Below are 26059 nucleotides of genomic sequence, written 5' to 3' on the forward strand. Positions count from 1 at the left end.
GAATATTTGCACTAGACAGATCATTTCATTGCTTTTCAAGGGATCCAAAATAAGTCAGTCATTTTATAGCATTTGCAAAACAGGGAGGATTTTAGTAGTAGGCCCAAGTTACCATTGTTTAAAATTTCTACAGAACCCACCTTAATATTTGATTATGTAGAAATGTTTTCTGGCAAAAGTTGCATTTTTTGAAATTCCAAATTATGAGGAAGTGTGAAAGATAATGACTTTCAGATACTAATAAATGTTCAGGGGCACAGGCCTAGGAAAAATAAGTTGTGGAAAGTGCTTACCCCTGAGGCTTGCTTGTGAAGTGCTCTTGTCAACCATGATAATCACATTATCTTTTTTTTTTTTCTTTTAGTTAAAGTTGAGCTGTTCTTGACATGTCATGTGCTCAGGTTAATTTGTTTTGCTCATCCTAGATGTTGTGGTGATTTCCACTGAGCTATCTTTTTCTTCTTGTCGCTCTGGGAAATTTCAAAAATAGGACTAGGGGCAGATGTGGAGAAAGTCAGTCAAAAAGGATTATATGGAAAGTAGTGTGGGATGAAAGTAGCCCCCAGCTGACTCCCCATAAGAAAACAGGGACCTCATTCTGAGAACTGCAAGGAACTGAGTCTTGTCACAACCATGTGAAGTTGGAAAAGGATCCTGAGCTCCAAGTGAGAAAGCAGCCACTAGCACCTTGATTTTAACCTTGGGAGACCTTGAGTAAAGAACCCAGCATGCCCTGCCTGCACTGATGCTTGTCTGGATAAACTTTGAGGAACAGAATAGAACTAATAAATAGATATTATTTTAAGCCACTGAGTTCGTACTAATTTGTTATGAAATAATAGAAAACCAGTGTACGGGAATGTCAACCAGCCTAGGGGTATCCAAGTGCCAGTGTGCAGTTTGTTCTTTCTTCCTTTTCTTTCATTTGTTTCTTTTCTTTCTTTTCTTATTTACTTTAGAGAAAGAAAGTGGTACACACAATCAGGGAGAGTGAAGGAGAGAATCCCAAGCAGACTTCCTGATGAGCATGGAGCCCAACACTGGGCTTGATCCCACGACCCTGAGATCATGACCTGAGCTAAAATCAAGAGTTGGTCACCCAACAGAATGGCACTCCTAAGCAGTCTTATTCTTGGGTTTTCTCTTCATAACTAATGTTGTACTGAGGTCACAGTGGTATCAGTAAATACTAAGTTGAACTTTATAATTTATTTATACTTTAAATTTAGACAATTTATGTTTATTCATTGAGTAATGAGAGAAGAAAACTTAGTATTTTCCTTAGTTTTGTTTGTTTTACTATTTTTTTAATCTGTAGTTTTCCTTACCTTGAAGAGAAATTGAGAAAAGTCATTTTTATTGAAACTCACTTTTTCTGCAGTGGGGTTGACAAACTATAGCTTGCAGGCCAGATCAGGTCCCTTACCTGTCTTTGCAAGTTTTTACTGGAATTCAGTCACTCTTACTCATTTATGTGTTGTCTGTGGTTGCTTTCATACTATAATTTCAGAGTTAAGTATTTGTAAAAGACTCAGAAGCCTAAAATAATTAGTGTATGGTTCTTTACAGAAAATTTTGCCAACCTCTGTGTAGATGGTGATTTGCTTTAAAACCATATTCATCTAACCTTGAATGGCTTCCATGAATGGGGAATGTATTTCTCTGTCTTGAATACACATTATGAAAAGAGATATATCCAGCCATCCCTGATTGCCAGGATTAGATTAGCTTTTATTTCTGACTCTATTCAAATGATGGAAGATGTGTTAAAAATAAGAAAATCTTATAAACTATATGTCTGGGATCCTTCAGACAATCCTCAGGGTTAGTGGTTTGCTGGAAGGAATCATGGGACTGGAAGTCATTATACTTAGGCTATGATTTATTATAGCAAGGGCACAAAGCAAAGTCAACAAAGGGAAAAGGTTCACCAGAAGCAACACAAATGAAACCAGGCATGAGTTTCTAAGAGTCCTCTTCCAGAGGAGTTGTGCAGTATACACTTAATTTCTCTAGCAATTAATTGCAGCAATATATGCTAAGTGTTGTCTACCAGGGAAGCTCACTTAGTTTCTATTGGAGTTCAATCATGTGGATAACTGTGCTTGTATGAATGACTATAGTGAAGCTCCAGTCTCTCAGAAAGAAAGCAGATGTTCACCACAAATTACATTGTTTGCACAGACTATCTAGACAGAATAGTACAGTATGTCCAAGGTACTGAGTGTGCAAAACAATTCTGTCAGAATACTCTAAGAGATCAATTCCTAAGTGCCAGTCTGTGGCCAGTCAGGAAAACAGGCCCTTCTGAGAATACACATGGTTGTACTAACTCAGCCTACTGAGTTTACATTTTCATGAATATCCCATAATAAGTGGTCAGAAAGACAAGTATTCAGCAACAAACACAAAATGTTTGCTAGTTGTAAATGTTCTGCTAGTTATATATATAGTTTTATATATATAATATAATGCTAGTTGTAATTATGTTTCAAATTTTTTGTAGTGACTTGGTTATTTTAGTCAATATTATCTTATTTTCAAGTAAGAAATTGCCTGCATAACTTCATAAATCAAGTCCAGAAGAACTTTGTAGTATCATGAGCCTTTAAAATGTCACCAAAATAAACATTGTTTTGTTTGAACTCACAGTTAGGACTACCTTTGCGCTTTCTAGTTTTTATAGAGACTGAAACAGTCTGGCATTTTTTTCATAGTTCATATTCTTGCATGAATGTCAAAGAGGAATCATTTGCAGAGATGACCTATCTCCATAATATCGTTTTAGCTCATTGTGGCCAATAAAATTCCCAATGGTGTATTAAGTATTATCTCTTGGTTTTTGAAATAATGATGAAATAAGCATTATGAAACATAACACCTTTCAAATTTCTTAATATTAAAGTACTTGATGTATTGCCTTTATTGAACCTCATAGTTATGGAAAAATATACAGGACAAATTTCTTCTTTAGAGATAATTCATTATGCCTCTCTGCATATTTTAGGTGCTGAAGTTAAGTATATATATGGGTGTGTGTGTGTGTGTGTGTATAAAATTTTCCCCCTGTTCTTTCATCTGGCATTTTCTAGACAGAGCCTGGTATGTTGTATGTAGGATACTATGTGGACAGTGGGGATTCCTGAGATTATTTTAACTTGTGTGACTCTGGACAACTACATATAAATCATTTAATCTTCCTCTGTTTCAGTTTATGTAGTTTGCATCCTTTCACCTTGAAGTTATCTTGTGAGGATTATTTTGATCAGGTTTGGTTACATTGAGGAAGCATCTTCCTATATGTATAAGATGTGGTTAGAGCCATCTACCTGAAATCTGATTAGGGCCTTTTCAGCTAACCTTGGATGTAGATGGAGGCCCTGGGCTTCTGAAATAACTGATAGTAGATTTGCTTTGCAGTGAGGTTTTTTTGTTTTGTTTTTTTGTTTTTTAAGATTTATTTATTTGAGAGCACACGTGTGTGTGTGTGTGTGTGTGTGTGTGTGTGTGTGTCTACAGGTGGGAGTAGAGACCCATAGGGAGGGAGAGAGAATCTCAAGTAGACTGCCTGCTGAGCCAAGCCTGATGGAGGTCTGGATCACACAACCCTGAGATCACAACCTGAGTCAAATCAAGAGTCAGATGCTTAACCAACTGAGCCACCCACATACTCTTACAGTGAGTGTTTTGGGCTGTTAGTGCCTCAACTCAGTTTTGAAAAGAGATACAAATCTCTAAAGAGCAAAATCTGTATTTTATTAATCTTTTAGACCTGATGTATAGCATGAAGCTTTGCTGTTTCCTGGCATCTGAACTCCAGGCAAACAAGCAACCTATGACTTTGATAATCAGTCTGAGAGGCTGCAGACTTGGACCTGGGTAGGATTGAGGCCAGCCAGCAGTTTTGTAGATGGAGGGAAGGAAACCCATCTGGCATAAGCAAAAGTGCATTACCTCACAGTCTAAAATAATGGTTATCTGCAAGAATAATTGTGAGTTGTCAAGAAAATATTAAACTATATTGAGCATATGGTATTTAAGAAGATAGAAGTAGAATAAATTGGGAAAACTTAACTTTTGAGTTATTTCCATTAAAATGATTAAAGTATAAAAAGTTTTTACAATTTTCAGTTCCATGAGATGCTCAGTTTAAAACTGGGCAAATTGTAGTCAAATATGTTTAGGAAACGCTACATATTACAGCCCCCCTTTAGAGCTCACAAGGTACATGGGCATATTAAAAGCTTCTGAGTGATGAGCACTGGATGTTATATGCAACTGATAAATTATTGAACTCTATATCTGAAACTAATGTACTATAGGTTGACTATTTGAATTTAAATAGAAAAATACATAAAAGCTGCTGAGAAATTTTACAACTCAATTTTATTCAACCTGGTTTATTCATACTGAATTTGTAGAGATCATTTTCTCTTAATACCTATTAACATCTTATGGAACTTATGTTTGGAGAGGCACATCCCAGATCCACTGTATAAGACTACATACTTGACCTGTACTGTTTTTGCTTTTCTTTATTGCCTTTGTTTTCTTGGGGCACTTACTTGGCTTATTTTTGTTGAAGCTCTTTCTACCTTCTCTAGACTTTTCTGATTTTCTTCAATTTTCTTCCCTCCCCAGTCCACCATTGTATAAGATTTCAATCCTTGTTGTTGGGAGGGGGAAAAGGCCTAGCTCATAACCAGAAACAGACTGTGTCCTGCCTCTGGTTCCATTTGCAAAAAGTGAACAGATTAATTTTTAGAACATGCTCTCATTTGGGCTTCTCTATTAGTTTTGAGGCCCCTGTTTTGAGTGTAGGTTTGAGTTAGAGGACCCTCCAGCAGACCAGGGATAAGGTGTGCTCCTTGTACCTGAGTGTACCAGATGGCAAGAATATAGAACAACTCAGGTCTGTGTCCTTCTCTGAACATGTTTTGAAACAGAGAAAATAGCTGGATACACAGACTGTATCCATATTCTACAGTTACATACTGTTTTCCTTGGACAAGGGTATGATTTTCTTTTTTGTCCTCTTTACTCTCTATAGCCAGGTCATGTGAACCTGGTTCTGGGCAGGTCACCACTTGTTTGCTGTGGATGTTTGTCCTTGGGCATATGTTCTGACCTTCTCCACACTCAGCTCTGCTTGGTGGACTGTGACTGACCCTGTAGGTTCCTTCTAGAGCATTGTAATTTCTCTCTCTCTCCTTTTCTCTTAAGATATGCCCTGTCCTTCTGTTTCTCCTTTTCTCTTTGGGTTCCTCAGAGCAGGCTCTTTGGAACTTAAGATCAGGTGGAATGGTGCTTTTGTGAGCCTGTGTCTATAGGACTTGAATTCTGTCATTCTCATTGTGCTGGTATTTGAGGTTGGGAACACATTTGAAGGGGCCAAGCCAAGTGGTTTACAAAGGTGTGACCATGGGAGTAGCTTGTTAAACCCGTTTACCTCAGAAGAGATTTTTTTTTCCTTCAGTGTGTGAGAAAATCTATTGCTTTTGTTTTTTCTCACTAGCTGGCTCCAGTTTCCATCAATAAAGTTTCAGTCACAAGCATACCAAGTAAATAGTGAAAGCATATTTCCTATCAATAGTTTAAGTCTCTATTATCTAGAATTGTGTTGTGTATATTGATTTTTAATCCTGATAGAAAATAAAATTATGTGAGCAGCTGGGAGTCTGATGTATATTATCTTTCCGTTTTGGTGGTTTTGCTGTTCTACACAACTGTGCAGTTTTTGATTACTAGCCAGAAAACAGCCCTTGTTAATTAAGGGGTGTGTATGTGATTCCATTGGAATTTAAAGACCACTGGGGTATGAATTTTGGTGCCTCCCCCCCTACAATCATTGTACCCAGAATGATTCCTGATATATAGTAGGTACTCAATTAATTTGTTAAATGAGTGAGTATCATTTTAATATTGGGAGTGGAAATAAAGGCATTTGCTAAGTAAATTTGTTGGTTTAATCAGTCACCAGTACTCTTTCATTCCCTTTAATTTTTAAGAGCTGTCTTGGTTTTGGTCATTTTATCTGCCACAGTTGCCATAGCTTATCTTCTGTGGCATTTTTGTTGTTGCCCTTACTTTCTACCTTCCTAAAAACATTTACTGGTTATTATTAGATTTAAAAGCTTCTAAGCAGGCATAGCCTTAAAATCCTTTGATTCTTTCCTTAAAATGCCACTACTATTCTCATTTATAGTGTGAGTTTAAGAAAGGGAGGCTGAACCCAAAATAAACATGGTGAACTTAGCATAGCCCAACTCTTGGTGATCTCATAAGATCTTTCAAGGGCAGGTCTGGGCCTGGTCAGTAATTGCATGGGAAGTACCTGAGAGCAGAAACCAGTGCACTGCAGAATGTGGCATGGGGAACATGCCTGGCCCTGCAAGTCAGGGTGCAGCCAGCACCTGCCTCCTTATCATCAGGCACACAAGGTATCTTCACTGACCCCCACCACCAACCTGCCTCCCTTCCCCTGATGGATACTTTCTCACCTGGGCTGAAAACAAGGGCTTGAGACTCTTGCATGAAATACGAGTCAAGTAAGCTGTTTTCTGTCTTATACAATTGGTTATCTAAAAGAGTGATTTTAGTTTAGGTTCTGTTTTCCTTTTCTTTGTTTTACCAGCTGAATTAGTAAGTAGCTACAAAGATGTCATTTAAAAATAAGTGGTGATTTATTACTAGTATTCTACTATTGCTCTTAGTGTGACCTTTCAATATATTTCAGAGTTAAAAGCTTTAAATTTCTAAATCTTAAAGAGCAGTATTTGATCTGACTAATTTGCTTCATTTGTCATAGAGACAACTTTACCATGGAAGCACTCCTTATTCTTGTAAATGGACTCTATTTTTTGACTTTGTTAGTAGACACAGTTTTTATCTAAGAGGACCCTACTCATGTAGACTTTCATACATGGATTTAGATTTAGATTTGATATACAGGAATTGGGACCCTTCAGTTCAGGAGTAACACTATAATTATTCAAGTAGATCACTAAAAAGAATCTTTCCTGAACATTCCATGGATAAATTTGTAGGTAGGATTACATTAGCTTCAGGGGTATCAGATGAATTGCATGAAGCATTATGCTAATTAATTTTTAAATTTAAAATTTGTGATAGTTACTTTAAATTTTTTTTTTTTAAGAAAAAAGTGATAGATAGGAAATCATGGATCTTTCATTTAGAGATTAACCATTAGTGTGTCTTGGCTTCTACTTCCCAGACTCTGTATCTCTCAGTTGAAAATCTGATTGGTCCAACTTTTGTCTACCTGAGGCAAATCACAGTAGACACATGGCTGCTTAGGCATGGATGAGGCCACACCTGTGGCTGCTTAGATGTTGAAGGCTATCTCCTCCATGGATAGTTCTCTGAAAAGAGAAATCAGAAATAATTGTGACAGTGGTCTATTATAGCAGTATTGCTCACTTTTGGAAACTGAGAAAATTTTGAACACTTTATGATTTTGATAAGTTGCAGGTGGCTTCAATTACAGTTTACATTGTTGTCATTGTCTTTCAGTGACTGATTTCACAGGAACTAATCCTTGCTCATGTTTCAATCTTGGCATTTGTGATATTTAATCACTAATTCAGGTGTCTCCTAATTCTGAAGTTATTAGGTCAGAGGGAAGGAAAGGAATCACAATACTAATAAGTCTATTATGTTTCAAACATTGGCAAATAATGATTGTAGTTACATAGTCACTCTTTGGCTCTGTGAATTTGATCACTGCAGTAAATTTTTTGCTACAAAAGACTCAGATTTACTTGTCAGTATTATTTCTGTAATACTGTAAGGCTGTATTCCTGGAAGAAGTAACTTTATATGAAAATTTTAAGAGGGCACCACTTGGTTCACTTTCTAAAGGAAACAAGAGAAAATATTGGAAAATATCAATGTTTCAAAAGAAAAAAATAAAGCTTTATTTTGGTACTTGAGATTCAGTTTTGAAGTAAAGTAATATATTTTGTATAATGGTGATTTGGTAAAGAATAAAAATTTTCAAGGAACAAAAATGTTGCCCAAGTACACTGGGTCACTGTGTAACACTAAGCAGTCTACCAGAGATAATGATTAAAAATCTCTTTGGTTGAAAAAATTTTCTTAAGGTACTAGAAGGGATTTCAGTTTTATGTAGTAAGAATAAGTAGGACGAACTGTAGGCAGAGGGAGAAGCAGGCTCCCCACTAAGCAAGGAGCCTGATGTGGGACTTGATCCCAGGATCCTGGGATCATGACCTGAGCTGAAGGCAGATGCTTAATCAGCTGATCCACCCAGTCTGACTTTAAAACAGACTGTAACAAGAGACAGAGAAAGACACTATATAATAATAAAGGGAACAATCCAACAACAAGATCTAATAATTATAAATATTTATACACCCCAACATAGCACCCAAATATATAAGACAGTTAATAATCAAATGAAGGAATTAACCAATAATAATAGAATAATAGTAGGGGACTTTAACACCCACTGTAATCCATAGATAGATCATCTAAACAGAAAATCAGCAAGGAAACAGTGACTTTGAATGACACATTGGGCCAGATGGATTAAAAAGATATATTCAAAACATTCCATCCTAAAAGAGTAGAATTTTTCAAGTGTGTATAGAACATTCTCCAGACTAGATCATGTGCTAGGCCACAAAACAAGTCTCAGCAAATTCAAAAAGATCAAAGTAAACCATGCATCTTTTCTGATCACAATGTTATGAAGCTAGAAATCAACCTCAAGAAAAAATGTAGAAAGACCATAAATAGATGGAGGATAAATAATAATGCTACTAAACCATGGATGGGTCAACCAGGAAATAAAAAGAAATAGAAAAATACGTAGAAACAAATGAGAATGAAATGACAATGGTCCTGGTGTATCTGGTTGGCACAGTAGGTTGAGCAACTGACTCTTGGTTTCAGCTGAAGTCTTAATCTCAGAGTCATGGGATCAAGCCCTTCTTCTGTCTCCTCACTCAGTGCAGAATCTGCTTGAGATTCTTTCCTTCTCCCTCTGCCCCTCCCCCCCTCAAATAAATAAATTCTTCAAAAAGCAAATCAAAACACAATAGTCCAGAACCTTTAGGCTGCAGCAAAAATGGTTCTAAGAGGGAAGCTTGTAGCAATATAGGCTTACCTCATGAAGCAAGAAAAATCTTAAATAAATAACCTAACCTTATACATAAAGGAGCTAGAAAAAGAGCAACAAAAAAACCCTAAAACTAGCAGAAGGAAAGAAATAATAATAATGTTCAGAGCAAAAATAAATGATACAGAAACTGAAGAAACAATAGAACAGACCAATGAAACTAGGAACTGGTTCTTTGAAAAAATCAGTAAAATTGATAAGCCTCTATCTAGCCAGACTTACCAAACTAAAAGGAAAAGAGAAAGGACCCAAAATAATAAAGTAACAAATGAGAGAGGAAAAGTAACAACCAACACCACAAAAATACAAATAATTATGAGAATGTTATGAAAAATTATATGTCACCAAATTGGACAATATAGAAAAGATAGATAAGTTCCTAGAAATAGACATATAAACTCCCAAAACTAAGTAAAAAAGAAATGGAAAACTTCAACAGACCAATAACCAGCAAAGAAATTGAATCAGTAATCAAAAAACTCTAAACAAACATAAGTCCATTATCAGAAGGCTTCACAGGCCACTTCTACCACATATTTAAAGAAGAGTTAATGCCTCTTCTTCTCAAACTATTAAAAAAAGTAGTGAAAGGAAAACTTCCAAATTCATCCTATGGCCAGCATTACCTTCATACCAAAGATAATGCTACAGATAAAGACACCACTACAAATGAGACATACAGGTCATTATCTCTGATTAACAGAGATGCAAAAATTCTCAATAAAATAAAAGCAAAGAGGATCCAATACATTAAAAAATCATTCACCTCAATCAAGTGGGACATATTCAATATTCATTAATCAATCAACAGGATACACCACATGAATAAGAAAGGATAAGAAACATATGATCATTTCAATAGATGTAGAAAAAGCATTTGACAAAGTACAACATCCATTCATAATAAAAGCCCGCAGCAATATAGAACCATACCTCAACATAATAATAGCTATATATGAAAAGCCCACAGCTAACATCATCCTTAATGGGGGAAAACTGAGAGCTTTTCCGCTAAGGTCAGGAATAAGACAAGGATGTCCTCTCTCACCACTCTTATTCAACATAGTACCAGAAGTCCTAGCCACAGCAGTCAGACAACAAAAAGAAATAAAAGGCATCCAAATTGGCAAGGAGGAAATCAAACTTACACTATTTGCAAATGACTTGATATTCTATGTAGAAATCCCAAAAGACTCCACCAAAAAACTGCTAGAACTGATACACAAATTAAGTAAAGTTGGAGGATAAAAACCAATGCACAGAAATCTGTTGCATTTCTTTATACCAGTATTGAAACAAATTAAGAAAACTATCCCATTTTTACAATTGCACCAAAAATAATAAAATACCTAGGAATAAAACTAATCAAAGAGATGAAAGACCTGTCCTGTATTCTGAAAACTATGAAATACTGATAAAAGAAATTGAAGATGACACAAAAGAAATGGAAAAACTTTTGTACCCCTGGATTGGAAGAACAAATAGCCAAAGCAATCTTGAAAAAGAAAAGCAAACCTGTAGACCTCACAATTTTGGATTTCAAGTTCTATTACAAACATGTAATATTCAAAACAGTATGGTACTGGCACAAACATCGACACAGCAGATTGGTGGAACAAAATAGAGAATCCAGAAATGAACTCTTAACTATTTGGTCAATTAATCTTTGACCAAACAGGAAAGAATATCCAATGGGAAAAAGGCAGTCTCTAACAAACAGTGTTGGTAAAATTGAACAGCTACATGTAGAAAAATGAAACTAGACCACTTCTTACACCATACAATAAATTCAAATTGGATTAAAGACTGTGATATGAGACCTGAAGCCATATAAATCCTAGAAGAGAACACAAGTAGTAACTTTTTTCTAGATATGTCTTCTGAGGCCAGGGAAACAAAGGAATAAATAACTTTTGGGACTTAATCAAAATAAAAAGCTTTTACGTAGCAAACGAAACAATGAAACTGAAAGATAACCTGTGGAATAGGAGAAGATACTTGCAAATGACATATTTGATAAAGAGTTAGTATCCAAAATATATAAAGAACTTATATAACTCAATACCTAAAATGACTGGTAAATGGATAAAGATTTAACCATGTAAATACAGACAATGTAAATGTATGCAATGGATGTAAATGTATACAATGGAATGTTAATTCAGCTATAAAAAATAATATTAGTGGAAGTACAGAGTATAATGCTAAGCAAAATAAGTCAGAGAGAGGAAGATAAATACAATATAATTTCACTCATATATGGAATGAAAGAAACATAACAGAGGTAAAGGGAAAACAAAAAAGAGAGAGAGACCAAGACTCTTCACTATAGAGAACAAACTGATGGTTACCAGAGAGGAGGATGGTGGAGGTGGGTGAAATAGGTGATGGGGATAAGGAGTGCGGTTGTGATGAGCATCAGGTAATATATGGAATTTTTGAATTACTCTATGGTATACCTGAAAATAATATGACAGTGCTTGTTAACTAATTGGAATTTAAAAAAAAAAAAAAACTTTAAAAATATGTAAGAAGATTGCGTTGTTCTGAATTTTGTTCCCTTCCCCAAAATTCGTATATTAAAACCCTCTCACTGGGATAGTATTTGATGATGGAGCCTTTGGGGTGACTAGGTCATGAGGGTGGGTCCTTCATGATGAAATTACTGCCTTTATAAGAAGAGACATGAAGAGGGGTACCTAGGTAGTTCATTCAGTCTGCTTTTGGCTCAGGTCAGGGTCCTAGCATCGTAGGATCAAGCCTGGTGTCAGGCTCCCTGCTCAGTGGAGAGTCTGCTTCTCCCTCTGCCCCTCCCCCTGCTCATGCTCTCTCTTACTCCCTCACTCATGTGCTCTCTCCTTCCCAAATAAATAAAATCTCAAAAGAGAGAAAGACGTGAGGGAGATCACTCTTTCTCTCTGCCCTTTGAGGACACAGCAGGAAAGTGGCCATCAGCAAGCTAGGTGACTGGCACCTTGATCTTGGACTTCTCAATCTTCACAGATCTCAAAGTCTATTTTTTAAGCCACTTAGTCTGTGTTATTTTTTTATGGCATACTAAGCGAACTTAAACAGAAATTGGTACCAAGAAGTGGGATTTTGCTATAACCAAAACCTTAAAATGTGGCAGTGGTTTTGGAACTGGGTAATGAGTAAAGCCAAGAAGAATTTTGAGTTACAGTGAGGGAACTTCTAAAGGTGATTTTGGTGAGTGATTAGACAAGAAATAGTAATCCTTTGATATATTGTCACAATTAATTTCACCGTTTCTTTTAATTTTTTAAAAATTTTTATTATGTTATGTTAGTCACCATACAGTAAATCATTACTTTTGATGTAGTGTTCCATGATTCATTTTTTGTGTATAACACCCAGTGCTCCATGCACTCTGTGTCCTCCTCAATACCCATCACCATGTTCACCTGTCCTCCTACCCACCTCCCCTACAAAGCCCTCAGTTTGTATCCCAGAGTCCATAGTCTTTCATGGTTCTTCTCCCGCTCTGATCTCCCCCACTTCATTTTTCCCTTTCTTTTCCTAATGTCCTCCATGCTATTCTTTATGTTCTGCAAATGAGTGAAACCATATGATCATTGTCTTTCTCTGTTTGACTTATTTCACTTAGGATAATCCAGTTTCATCCATGTTGATGTAAAAGTTGGGTGTTCATCCTTTCTGATGGCTGAGTAATATTCCATTATATGTGTGGACCACATCTTCTTTATCCGTTTGTCTGTTGAAGGGCATCTTGGCTCCTTCCACAGTTTGGCTGTTGTGGACATTGCTGCTATGAACATTGGGGTGCATATGGCCCTTCATTTCACTACATCTGTATCGTTAGGGTAAATACCCAGTAGTGCAATTGCTAGGTCATAGGGTAGCTCTAATTTTAACCTTTTGTGGAACCTCCACACTGTTTTCCAATGTAGCTGGATGCACACACCCACACACACTTGTGTGTACATATGCACATCCCATCCTTTCTGAAAGAATTAATTTGTGTTCCTTACTGTCAGGCTTGGGCTAAAACAGGTGGTGTCTGGTGAGCTTTAGTTCCTTTCTGTGTCCATGTAAGACTTTCTACACATTCTTCAGGAATTTTCAGCTCAAGAAGAGTTCCATTCCTATATCTGCTGTATTCCAAATGTGTCTGAAATTATTCAAATATTACTTTGTATTTTTAGTCTGGTTTTTATTTGTTTCAGTTATTAAATTGATTATAAGTACATGAGAGCAAGGATAGACTTGAAAATTTCCTTGTATTAGCTATAGCAGCTTGGGGAGCATGTGAGGGTAGTAGGCATTCAATATACTCTTATATATTAGCTAGATCTCATTAAAGTTGTGACTGCCTAAACCAAAACTGCCTAAGACTGATTGTCATGGTGCCATGAAATTCCAAAGTACTACCTAAATTTCTGTTGAATCTTACCAATCTTAATGCTATTGAATTCTTCCTTGAGGAAGTTCATTTAAAGTTCATGGTTGTGGTTGGAAGATACACTGGAGTCTGGAGTACACTTTCATTGTCATGATTTTAACTTCAGCTTTGTCATACATGTGCATAGCTGGGCAGATGTGTCTTTTTATGCTGTCTTTTCTATTTTTGAAAGAAATTAAAATAAGCATTTCCAAGCTTCCTGAAAGAATTAAGTCACCTCTTTTCACCTTCCCTTCCATTTATTCCTATTTTTGTTTTTTTTTTTTTTTGACTTACGTTTTTAGAGCAGTTTTATGTTTACAGTAATTGAGAGGAAGGCCTAGGGACTTGCCGTATACCTCTTGCCCTGTCGCATCTATAGCCTCCCCCATTATCAACATCTCTTACCAGAATTGCACATTTGTTAAAATTTATGAACCTGCATTGGCGTGTCATAGTCATCCAAAGTCCATAGTGTATGTTAAATCTCGGTATGTTAAATCTTTGGTTTTGTCCATTCTGTGGGCTTGAACAAATGCATAATGACATATATTCATCATTATATCATACAGAGTATTTTCACTATCCAAGAATACTCTGCCTCTTCATCTTTGCCTCATAACTGCTGGCAATCACTGATCTGTTTGTTGTCTCCACTGGTTTTTTTTTTTTTTTTAATGTAATATAGTTGGAATCATACAGTATGTAACCTTTTTCATTTGGCTTCTTTCACTTAGTCATATGCATTTAAGGTTCTTCTATGTCTTTTCATGTATTAATAGCTCACTTCTCTACAGTGCTGAATACTGTTCAGTTGTGTGAATGTACCACAGTTTACTCATTCATTTACTGAAAGACAACTTGGTTGCTTCCACGTTTTGGCAGTTATGAGTAATTGATCTAAACAACTGTGTGCAGGTGTTTGTGTGGATATAAGTTTTCAACTCCTTTGGGTAAATACCAAGGAGAACGATTGCTGGATTATATTGTAAGAGTATATTTAGTTTAGTAAGAAACTGCCAACTGTCTTCCAAAGTGGCTGGACCATTTTGCATCATTTATTCTTCATAGCACACTATTTGTAAGGTCTCATAGTTTTCTTATAGCTGTGCAATCTTTTTTTTCCTCAAATCCCAAACCCTTTTCTGTCTCCTCTCACCTGAATACAGCTTAAATGTTGATGGTATTCCCACGGTTCTAGCCTGGACCTTCTCTTCTCACTTCTACAGAATTTAGAAGAATGGTCTTTTCAAACTCACATACTTTAATGCACAGTTTCTGTCTTGATGATTCCTGAATTTATATCTCTATCCCATATCACTTTATTAAAACTCCAGACCTTTAAAGCCACTACCTATTGGCCACTTTTACCTCAGCTATTCTATAGGCATCAGAACATTAACATATGAAAACCAAATGTATATCAGCAACTATCGCTCTAACTGATTATTTTCTGAATTCCCTTTCTAGGTGAGCACACTTTTCTGGTTACCCAAACAGAGGCTTAGGGTCTTCTTTGAATCTGTCTTCACTCTGCTTTCTCATGTGTGAGAATCTTCAAGTGTGGTTACATCTCTTCCCTTATTTTCTTTCAAGTGTACCTCTCCTATTCTTACTCCCACTCACATCCTCTTTGTGTTCTGCTTTGATTATGAAGAACTTCTAGGCAGCTGCTTTCCTACTAGTAGTCTTTGGTACCTTCTCTCTCCCATATTAGAGTCTGCTGTTCAGAATGTTCAGAATTTTGCTGTTCAGAATTTTGGATGATCATTCTCTATTAACATCTGATTTTATTAGCCCTTATGGAAATTGCCAGTGATTCCCCCACTGACTCTGAATAAAGCCAAATGCCCTGCTATTGTTTTCAGGGTCCTCATACAACCTCTCTTGGCTGCTGCTTGTAGATTTTCCTGCATGTGCTCTGTTCTCTCTGGCCTCATATTCGTGTTTTCCTGTTCCTTTTCCCTGGGATGTACTTGCTCTTCTTTCTGTCTAATTAACTTACACTTAGCATTCAGCTTTAGGTGGCAGTTCTTCCCTTCTTCCAGTGCCCGACCCGGATTTCTTTGTTCTTCTTACATGTTCCCGGTAGAGCCTAAGCAATACTTCAGTTACAATCCTTCTACCACATTGTTTTATAACTATAGTAATCTGCCTTATCTGTGGTTTCACTTTCTATGGTTTGTTACCTGGGATCAACCACAGTCTGGCAGCTAATGATCCTCCTTCTGACTTATCATCAGAAGGTCGTTAGTAGCCTAACACTATGACTCGTGCCTGTATCATTTACCTCACTTCACCTCATCAAGTAGGCATTTTATCATCCCAAGAAGAAGGGTACTTCTTCTTGTGATGTACTTGCAGTACAGTACTGTAAGTGTTTGAGAGAAAGAAGAAGGGTACTTCTTTTTGTGATATACTTATAGTACAGTACTATAAGACTTTGAGAGAAAGACCACATTCACATAAATTTTATTATAATTCTATATTATTACTAGTTATTTTTAATCTCTTATTGTGCCTAATTTATACGTTAAGTTTTATTTCTGGTATGTATGTATATGAAAAAACGTAGTCTGTATAGGATGTAGTACTATGTAGTTTCAGGCATTTACTGAGGGTCTTGGAATGTATCCCCTCAAGAGAAGGGGGAACTAATGCATTTCGTTCTGACCTCTCCATCCCTATGAAGTCCTGTGTTCTCTTCACTTCTGGATGTGAGTTTCCAGCACAGGCCAAATGTGGTTGACTATTTGCTGACATTTTTCCAGGATAACGGTTCATACTTAGGGGTGATTTTGTCTGCCAGGGGACATTAGCAATGTCTCAAGCCATTTTTGATAGTTATGATTGGTGAGACCGTGCTGTTATCATCTAGTTGGTAGGAGCTAGGTATGCTCCTAAACAACCCTACAGTGTACAAGAGACTTCCTACCACATTATCCAGCCCAAATGGCAGTTGTACTGAGGTTAAGAAGCCCTGCTCTGGAATGAAGTGTAAAACTTTAAGATACTAAAAGAAAAGACTTTTTGTAACAAAAAGATGAATTGAGTTTGGAGTTCTCAAGTAATGTATACAGATTTTTAGTTTCAAGCAAGTTAATTTTTAGTCTAAACTGCTTTGTGGTTTTTTGTTTGTTTGTTTGTTTTTGTGGCCTGTTGTTAATATTTATTCAGAATTTGTGCTGTGGGGAAAACATGTGAGTCTAGTGCTTATTAGTGGGTTATCAGCTACCTGCAGTAATTTAAGCATGCAAATGAGATTGTGAAAAGTATAATGGAACTAAGCTATTTGTTTGAGAACTTTTTTCATTTATGTTTTCTTATTTCAAATGTGCCTAGTAACAGGTGACTACCCAGGCAGTTTTTGGAGGTAAGGAATGAGGGATGTCCTTTTTTAAGCTCTTAAAAAAGGCTTAACTATAAAATCCTCAGAAAAGGCCAAATATAGTAAACTTCTTGTTTTATATTTAGATTAGCAAATGATGAAAACTCTAGTGCTACCCTGCACACTCACACACCAGTTCACACCCACCAACAATGACCCTCATACACTTATATCCTCTTCATTCTCTTTAACCAAGTGTCTGCTACAGTGTCAGGGACACAGTCCATGTTGACCCATCAAAATAGAGAGGGCTCCTCATGGGAGACCCCATGCCTACTCAACAAAGATCCGTTTCAACTAAGTGTACTGTTTTCATTTAATAATCTATTATTAAATTATTAATAAATAATAAATAATTTAGTAATTAAATTACTACATTAATAAATCAGTAAATTTATTAAGAAATTTATTATTAAATTATTTATTTCATTTAATAAATTCATTATTTTATAAAGGTATTAAATGAGGAGAGCTTACTAATACACTAGAAATTTTTAGAATGTTGAAGGATAAATTTTTGGTGATACTAGAACAAAATGGAACTGATCTGCAAAACGAAGTAATGGGAAAATAAAATACCTACGATGCTTAAGTATTTTAGCGTGTGCCTTAAGTAAAGAAAGGAGACATCAACAGAAGAAGTTTTGATTCATCTGTCTAGGATTCCTTATGTGATATTATGTCCAATTTTATAATCCATTTTTCAAAAAAAAATTTTTTGAATTAGAAATTAAGTAGAAGAAAGTAAGAAACATTTTAGGAAATGTTAGGAAAAAGAGGCTGTGACTCCTTTTTTTTTTTTTAAGATTTTATTTATTTATTTGGCAGAGATCACAAGTAGACAGAGAGGCAGGCAGGGGGGGGGCGAAGCAAGCCCCCTGCTGAGCAGAGAGCCCCGATGCGGGGCTTGATCCCAGGACCCTGGGATCATGATCTGAGCCGAAGGCAGAGGCTTTAACCCACTGAGCCACCCAGCCACCCCAAGTGACTCATATTCTTAAATAGGACCTATTGATAGTAAATACAGAATAACAGTTTAACCTATAAGTAACTATTTACAAAGTTATTTCAGTGAATATAACCAGAAGATAATGGAATAAAAGGACATGTAAATATGGACTTGAATAAAGAATTCTCCTGATTTAATTGCATTTCTTTTAATATTTTTCAGAGTTCTACAGAAATTTTGGAATATTCATCAGATAGTGAAAAGGAGGATGACTCCATTGATTCAGAATCTTCTCTCAAATCCCACATGGATTTTGAATCTGTTGATAGACAGATACCGGCGAGACCTATAAAGCAGAAGGTGAAATCTGCAGAAACCACTTTGTACACACCCCAGAAACAGATGTTTCCGAGGACTCCAGAAACATCAGCAAACAAGAAGAAGCTTTTGAGGTTAAATTACACCTTTTTTTTTTTTTTTAAATACTGTTTTTTTAAAAGTTGATATCTTTCTTTTAAATCCAAATACCTAAAATGTTAATTTAAAAATACTTAAACTTGTTTACTTGGAGAAGAAAATTGACAGAATAGAATTGGAACTTCAATAAGCAATTATAGAATTTCTCATTTCTGGAAATGATTTTAGGGAACTGTTTATACAAGTCATGCATTCACTGTTTCAGTCATAACAGCTGACATGACTATTTCCTTAATGGGATTGGTTATTTGGGTTTATCAGATTTTATTGAGCATCAGTATTCCAGATACTTAGACAATTAAGACAAGTATTAAGATGATTCCTGTTTTTGAATAAGTTATATTATAAAGAGAGAAATAGAAATAAATAAATTCAATTATTTTTACAAATATGATTACAGAGATTGTCCAAGTGAACACTTGCAAATGCAAAGATGGATGAGAGAGCAAAGACACAGCAAAGATAGCAAAGATAGGAAACTGGCTTTATGTATATGAATAACCACAAGGGCCAGGCTATGGTGGGGGGGTCACACAGAACATGTGAAGGGGATAGGAGTATGCCTTCTAAGAGCTGTGTCCCAATTCTGTGTAATATATGGTTAATTTGTGTTTTAAATTAGAGCAAAACAATGAAAAAATTTCAATGAAAGTGAGAACTTGGGGCGCCTGGGTGGCTCAGTGGGTTAAGCCGCTGCCTTCGGCTCAGGTCATGATCTCAGGGTCCTGGGATCGAGTCCCACATCGGGCTCTCTGCTTGGCGGGGAGCCTGCTTCCCTTCCTCTCTCTCTGCCTGCCTCTCTGTCTACTTGTGATCTATCTCTGTCAAATAAATAAATAAATAAATCTTTTAAAAAAAAAAAAAAAAAGAAAGTGAGAACTTGTGGGAACCAGTGCCACAAAAGGAAACTTAGTGGAGAGTTTGAAGGAAAAAGGAGCTTCAGTAGAAAGAGTAAATGTGGCAGTAAAAAACACAGATTTGGATCTGTTTAGGAAATGTTTATGTCAAGAGTGGGCAGGTACAGTGCATACTAAAAACTCAATGGCAATGTTAGTGAGCTAGCAGGGGCAGAAGCCAAGAGACCCATGGTTCAAGGAGTATCCAAGACAAAGAGTGGAGACAGTGCTGAGGTTCTTCTGCTAGGACTGAGATTTTAGGCGAGAAGTCAGATGTAGAGATTAGCTGCTAGTGGCTTGAAAGGGATCTTGGGTCCAAAAGAGTCATCAGAGGCAAGATGAGTCCTATTTAGAAAATAACAAGGAAAACCCAGTGGAGACAGACTGGTTAGGGATAATTGCTCTGTCAGTGTCCAGGGAAGGAAGTGGGGTGGTGGATCAGGAAAGAAGAGGCCTGTCTTAAGTGTGGGAGTGGAGGGACAAGCATTAGGATGCCACGGAGTCTAGTGGACTGGATGTAGCTTGGTGGGTTACTTCATGTCTATTCCATATATATCTATATATATATATAAAATAAAATAACTTAGAAGGCCTTATGCCCAAAGTAGAGAAATTTAAAGTGTCAAAAAAGGACAGTGGTGGTCTGTATTAGTCTCTGGAAAGAGCGGGAAAGGAAGACAGTTAAAGGGATTTGAATGCCCTTGCTGAAGTTGATGCCACGTAATCACAGAAAGCCATGTCCCGAACCCTAGTGATGGCCTACTATGTGCTGAGCACTGTTGCTTATCCTGGAGACATAGCAACTAAAGCATTGACTCTGTAGGGGAGTGTGTTTTGAGGACCCAAGAAGTAAAGTAGAAGTAATATCAAAAGAAGATGAACTTTATGGAAAGAAATCAGAAAAAGAGGAATCAAGACTGGCTAAGAGGTGTGGGGAAGGGGATTTCATGGAGCTGACAGTGCCTAAGATGAGGCAAGAGGGTGGTGCAGGGGATCAGATGGTTTTGTTTTATCTGGTTTTTCTTTATGTTTGTTTGTTTGGTTGGTTGGTTTGGTTCTTCTTGGTGAGAAAATCATGAGGCCTTTTTTTTTTTTTTTTTTTTTTTGAGGGAGGGAATTGTTAGCCTTTACCTTTATTGTAAACTGGGGTCTGAGTTTTTATTATTGATTTGCTTCTATACTTTCAAACAAAAATTGGGTTTTTTCCCCCCACTATCTTTACTATTTGGCATTGAATTCTTTTATATGTATACAGGTGTTTGGCAAGAATGTATGAAGCTTTCTATTTTGTGTGGTCAGTTCTGTCAGTTGGTCATATTTTGTCACCCACCCACCCCATTACTTTTTAAAAGTAGAAGGTGTATCTGTGATTTTAGTAGTAATAATGTCCTTTTACACTTACTGTGCTCTTTTTTCTTTTAGTCTTATGAAAATATAAATGATATATAGCACTGTTTAAGCCTAATGACTTGACTTACATATATTGTGAAATGGTGACCACTGTAAGTTTAGTTAACATCATCAACTCCTATAGACACCAAAAAAAAAAACAAAAAAAGAAGGAAAGAAAAGAAAAAAAAATCTGTTTCCTTATGATAAGATCTTTTACTTTTAGGATCTACTCTCTCAGCAGCTTTCAAATATAATATACGGCAGAGTTAACCAAAGTCCTCATGTTGTACATTATATGTCCAATACTTACTTATTTCATAACTGTAAGTTTGTACTCTTTGACCACCTTCCTTTACTTCTGCCCCCCACCGCCCCTTGTAGTCACCATAAATCTGATCTTGTTTTCTATGAGTTTGTGGTGGGTTTTTTTGTTTTCGTTTTTGTTTTGTGTTGTTTTTAGATTCCACATGTAAGTGAGATCATACAGTATGTATGTATACTTATCTGTCTTACTTATTCCACTTAGCATAATGCCCTCAAGGTCCAGAATGTTTCTACAAAAGACAGGAGTTCCTTCTTTTTGTGGCTGAATAATCCGGTCAGTGTGTGTGTGTGAGTGTACCACATTTTCTATATCCATTCATCTATATTCTGGGAGTCAATGGATTGCCAGGTTGTTTCCATTTTTTAGCTATTGTAAATAATGCTGCAGTCAACATGCGGGTACAGATACCTCTTCAAAATAGTGATTCATTTCCTTCAGGTATATACCCAGCAGAAGAATTGCTGGATCATATAGCAGTTCCTTTTTAATTTTTTGAGGAACCACTATACTGTTTTCCGTAGAGGCTACACCAACTTAAATTTCTACCAACAGTGCCCAAGACTTTCTTTTTCAAATTAACAAGAATTTGTTATCTCTTGCCTTTTTGGAATAATCATTCCGACAAATGTGAGGTGATGTCTCATTGTGGTTTTGATATGCATATTCCTAATGATTAGTGATGTTGAATACCTTTTCTTGTACTTGTTGGTCATTTAAATATCTTCTTAAGAAAAATGTCTAGGGGCACCTGTGTGGCTCAGTGGGTTGATCCTCTGCCTTTGGCTCAGGTCATGATCCCTGGGTCCTGGGATTGAGCCCCACATCAGGCTCTCTGCTCGGTGGGGAGCCTGCTTCCCCCTCTCTCTCTGCCTGCCTCTCTGCCTACTTGTGATCTCTCTCTCTCTCTGTGTCAAATACATAAATAAAATCTTTAAAAAAAAAAAAAGAAAAAAATGTCTATTTAGGTTCTTTGCCCATTTTAAAATTGAGGGTTTTTTTTTTGCTATTCTGTTGTATTTTGTATATAACTTTATGTATTTTGTATATTAACTCCTTATCAAGTATGTGATTTGGAAATATTTTCTCTTATTCTGTAGGCTGCCTTTTCATTTTGTTGATTATTTCTTTTGCCATGCAGAAGCTTTTTAGTTTGATTGTAGTCCCTCTTGTTCATTTTATTCCTGTGGTTTAAGTGTCATACAAAAAATTATTGCCAAGACCCACATCAAGGAGTTTTTTCCCTATATTTTCTTCTAGTTTTGTGGTTTTATGGATTAAGTTTTTAATCTACTTTGAATTAATTTTTATGAGTCATATAAGAATAGGAGTCTAGTTTCATTTTTTTACGTGTAAATATCCAATTTTCCCAGCACCATTTATTGAAGAGACTCTCTTTTCTCTACTTGTATTCTTGGCAGCCTTAGCAAATTTTATTTGACTCTGTATGGGTATATTTTGGGCTTTGTATTCTGTTCCATTTGTCTATATGTCTGTTTTTATGCCAATACCATACTGTTTTGATTGCTACAGCTTTATCATATAGCTTGAAATCAGTATGTGTGATATTTTCCACTTCGTTGTAGTTTCTCAGGATTGCTTTGTCTATTTGGGGTTTTTGTGGTTTCATATACATTTTAAGATTGCTTTTTCTGTTTCAGTGAAAATGCCATTGGACTCTTGATAGGGATTGCATTGAATCTATAGATGTCTTTGGGTAGTTGTGGATATTTTAACAAATTAATTCTTCTCATCCATGAACATTGGCTATCTTTCCATATATTTGTCTTGTCTGCAGTTTTTTCATCATGATTCTATACATAGAAAATCCTAAAGACTCCACTGAAAAACTGTTAGATCTAATCAATGAATTCATTAAAGTTGCGGAATGTGAAATGAACATACAAAATTCAGTAGGAGATATGTATGTACCCTAACAACAGATTAACAGAAAAATAAGTTAAATTTCATTTATAATAGCATCAAAAATAATAAAATAGTTAGGGATAAATTTAATCAAAGAGATGAAAGAGCTCTATACTGAAAATTAGAAGACATTGATGAAAGAAATCATGAGGCTTTTGACCATGTTCATTTGTACCTTATATATCTGAATAAGATATGGGTCTGAACCTCAGTGACTGTGCTGGTGGTAGATGTAGGCTCCCATGTCTAGATGGTTTTAAAGCACCAGCAGGGTCAGTTTGCTGGAGATCAAATGCAGATTGAAAGGAATATCTGTCTGTGAGGCCTGAGCCTTAGGCGCTTTGCAGTGGTTGGAGCCCAGAGAAAGAGGCTGCTATGAGAAAAATTAAATCTAAGAGAGTGCGGTGTCCTGGAAGTTAGGTGAAGATGTGCCTTTGAAAAGGAAAAAGGGCAACCAACTGTGATGGATGTTGCTGGGTTGCACTGTGGAGGGCAAGGAATATATATAGGGCTTTCTTGGTGGTATGGTTGGCTAAGCCAGACTATTGTGGGTTTAAGAGAGAGTGGAAAAAGGGAAGCTGAGGACAGCATGAATAGAAAATTCTTTCATGGAGTTTCGCTTTAAGAGGTGTGGAGAACTGGTTGTTAACTAGAAGGAATGTGGAGATTGAGGTGTGGTTTTTGTTTTGTTTTGTTTTGTTTCATTTTTGTATGGGTGGGTATTATAGCACATGTTGTATATTGATGTTTTCCTATCAATAGGGAAAAAAGTCCTCAGTAGGGGAGAGAAGATAACTATTGGTCTGATTTAGTGACAGGAGTGTGCAAATGGAGGGGTATGCAGGGTCAGGCGCATAGACACTCATCTGTGAACAGATGGGAGGACAGAGTCTCCTCAGGTGGAGGTTGCAGATAGCTGTATATGGCAGTGAGATCTTTCTGATCACTTCATTTTGTCAGTGAAATGGAAAATATCTTCATTAGCTGAGAGTAATGTCAAGATGATGGCATTGGAGGAATGAGGATAGAGAGTAGATGACATAGTCCTATAGTGGAGGAGTCAGTGGACAAGGGATGTGCATTAGGATTATCTGGCAAGATACAGTTCTATTGGGAGTTGTCATTTTGAGTTTGAGATCAACCTATCAATATGAATTGAATTGTGGGGCTGCAAATGTGGAACAGGCAGAGCTTGAGACTATCCAGTGAGTACAAAGAATGTAGTCAATAAAAGTTCCATGTAGTGATTGTAATACAGAACCACGAAATCTAGGCCAGGTAAGGTCAGAAATAAGAATAGGCAAGGTGTGGAGTACAAAGAGATGGGAGGGGGTAGCACCAGCCTATTCTAGATTGGGAAGAGGTTGGTCAAACACATTTAAAGTGCTGATACGAGAGGTAATAAATTAGACAGGTAAGAATGATGGGTGTTCAGAATTGAATTAGTGGAAGAAAACAGTTTGTAACTTCAAGACTTAGAGAATGAGTGGGGCAGATGAATGGCTAAAGTGAGGTAGAAGAGGACTTCATGGATTGGGGAGGTTCTAAGGTATTAGAAGCCTGGTAGCCATTGAAATCACCAAGAATGGTAGCCTTAAGCCCAAGCCTACAAAGGATGTGTGGTACAGCCCTGAATGTGCCTGCCTCTGGGTAGGGATGGACTGTTTTCCCCCTCTTCTATGCTTCACAGCTGGAGTATAAGGGAGCTGGAAGCCTTCATGGCTTTCTTTTCTTGGCCCTCTATGTCTTTTGGGTGGAAAGGAGAGAAGGGAGGGCAGCTGCAGTTTAAGGTCACTGCCAGGAAATCCTCAGGGGGAGGAGTAAGATGAAGGTAACATTCAAAGAAGTTGAGGACATAAAGTTTTTGTTGATGATCTTAGCAACTCCAGCAATATGCAAATGATTGTTTTCTTGTGGTTTCTAAATTATAACTAAATAAGGGATGTCTGTTTTATGATCATTCCTTTAAAGTTAATGTGTTTAAATATTAAAAATTAATTTGATGTGATTGTCTATCTCAGGCATTCAAACTAGAAGACTGTTGACAATAGGAACCAACTTTGCTAAACTGACTAGGGAAAAAAAAAGATTCCCCATGATGGCAGTTTGCTGACCTCCTTCTGAAGGAGGGAAAAAGATAATGTATTTTGATTCATAGGCTTCTTTGTAATGAAAGCATTTAGAGCATCATGCATTAAGAGAGGAAAATCTCTTAGCTAGCTGTCTAATAATGATCAAGGAAAGTTTTGCATTAAATATTTGGTTTGTTGAAGTGAACTCTTGAGAAAATGCTGAGCATACTGATGTCCTGGTAATCTTCACAATAAAAAATCACCAACTTTTGTCACAGAAGGACAACAGAGTACCTGAGAAATAAACTGCTGCTAAGGAAAAACAAAGACAAAAAAAAAAAATGAGTCTAAGTAATAGATTTTCCTTAACTAGAATGAATAAACTAGTGATTAGAAGAATTTGTTGCTTTTGTTTGTTTGTTTTTAACCTGATAATGGCTCACTAGTAAGGATCAAGTTAAGTAGCTGTAGGCATTTCAAGGTTGGAAAACATTGTCCTTTTACCCTGGCATCGCCCCATATAGAAATATTACTCAATCTCTTTGGGCTTACTTTTTGTTGTTGTTTTTTAAATTTTTATCTTTTTGATTCATGGCTTCATTCTGTTTAAGTTATAACTAATAAAAGTCAATGCAAAATTGGTCCTACATTTAAGTAGGTTTTTAATAGTAAAGCCATATTTCTCCATTCTTATCATCAGGTTATTTTTCACAATGTCTATTATATCTAACAGAAAGCAAAACTTGAAAATATTTTACTATATTTATTTAAGTTGTTTTTTCTTTACTTATATAGGTTATGAAAAATATTTCAAAGAGCTTTATTTCTGGAAATGTTGGAATATTTTTGAATCTTTATTCTTTTTCACTTAATATTGTTTTTGTAGAAATGCTTAGCCCTGTTGAATTGATGCCAGGAATCTTTACAGATAGGTTACCAATCAATATTTTTATATAAACAATAATTAGAATATCTTAACTTGCTTAGTGAATTTTTTTTCTTCATTGGTGTTTTGAATTTTATCTCTAAATAACTTTGCTCACTATATTGGAAA

At 36.3% G+C, this 26059-nt stretch overlaps 1 protein-coding gene across 4 annotated transcripts in view; it reads left to right on the forward strand.

Annotated features, from left to right (window-relative positions):
• SPIDR (scaffold protein involved in DNA repair) overlaps nt 1-26059 on the forward strand; it is a 603350-nt gene that overhangs the window by 222390 nt on the left and 354901 nt on the right. For all 4 annotated transcript variants that reach the window (XM_045081470.1, XM_045081547.1, XM_045081503.1 and 1 more), the window contains exon 6: nt 18143-18372. In XM_045081470.1, the coding sequence (XP_044937405.1) occupies nt 18143-18372 (230 nt within the window). The remainder of the gene's footprint in view (nt 1-18142; nt 18373-26059) is intronic.

The sequence above is a fragment of the Mustela putorius genome, unplaced genomic scaffold (genome assembly GCF_011764305.1).
Source record: "Mustela putorius furo isolate JIRA1106 unplaced genomic scaffold, ASM1176430v1.1 tig00000056_pilon_pilon_pilon, whole genome shotgun sequence".
NCBI classification, from domain to species: Eukaryota; Metazoa; Chordata; class Mammalia; order Carnivora; family Mustelidae; genus Mustela; species Mustela putorius.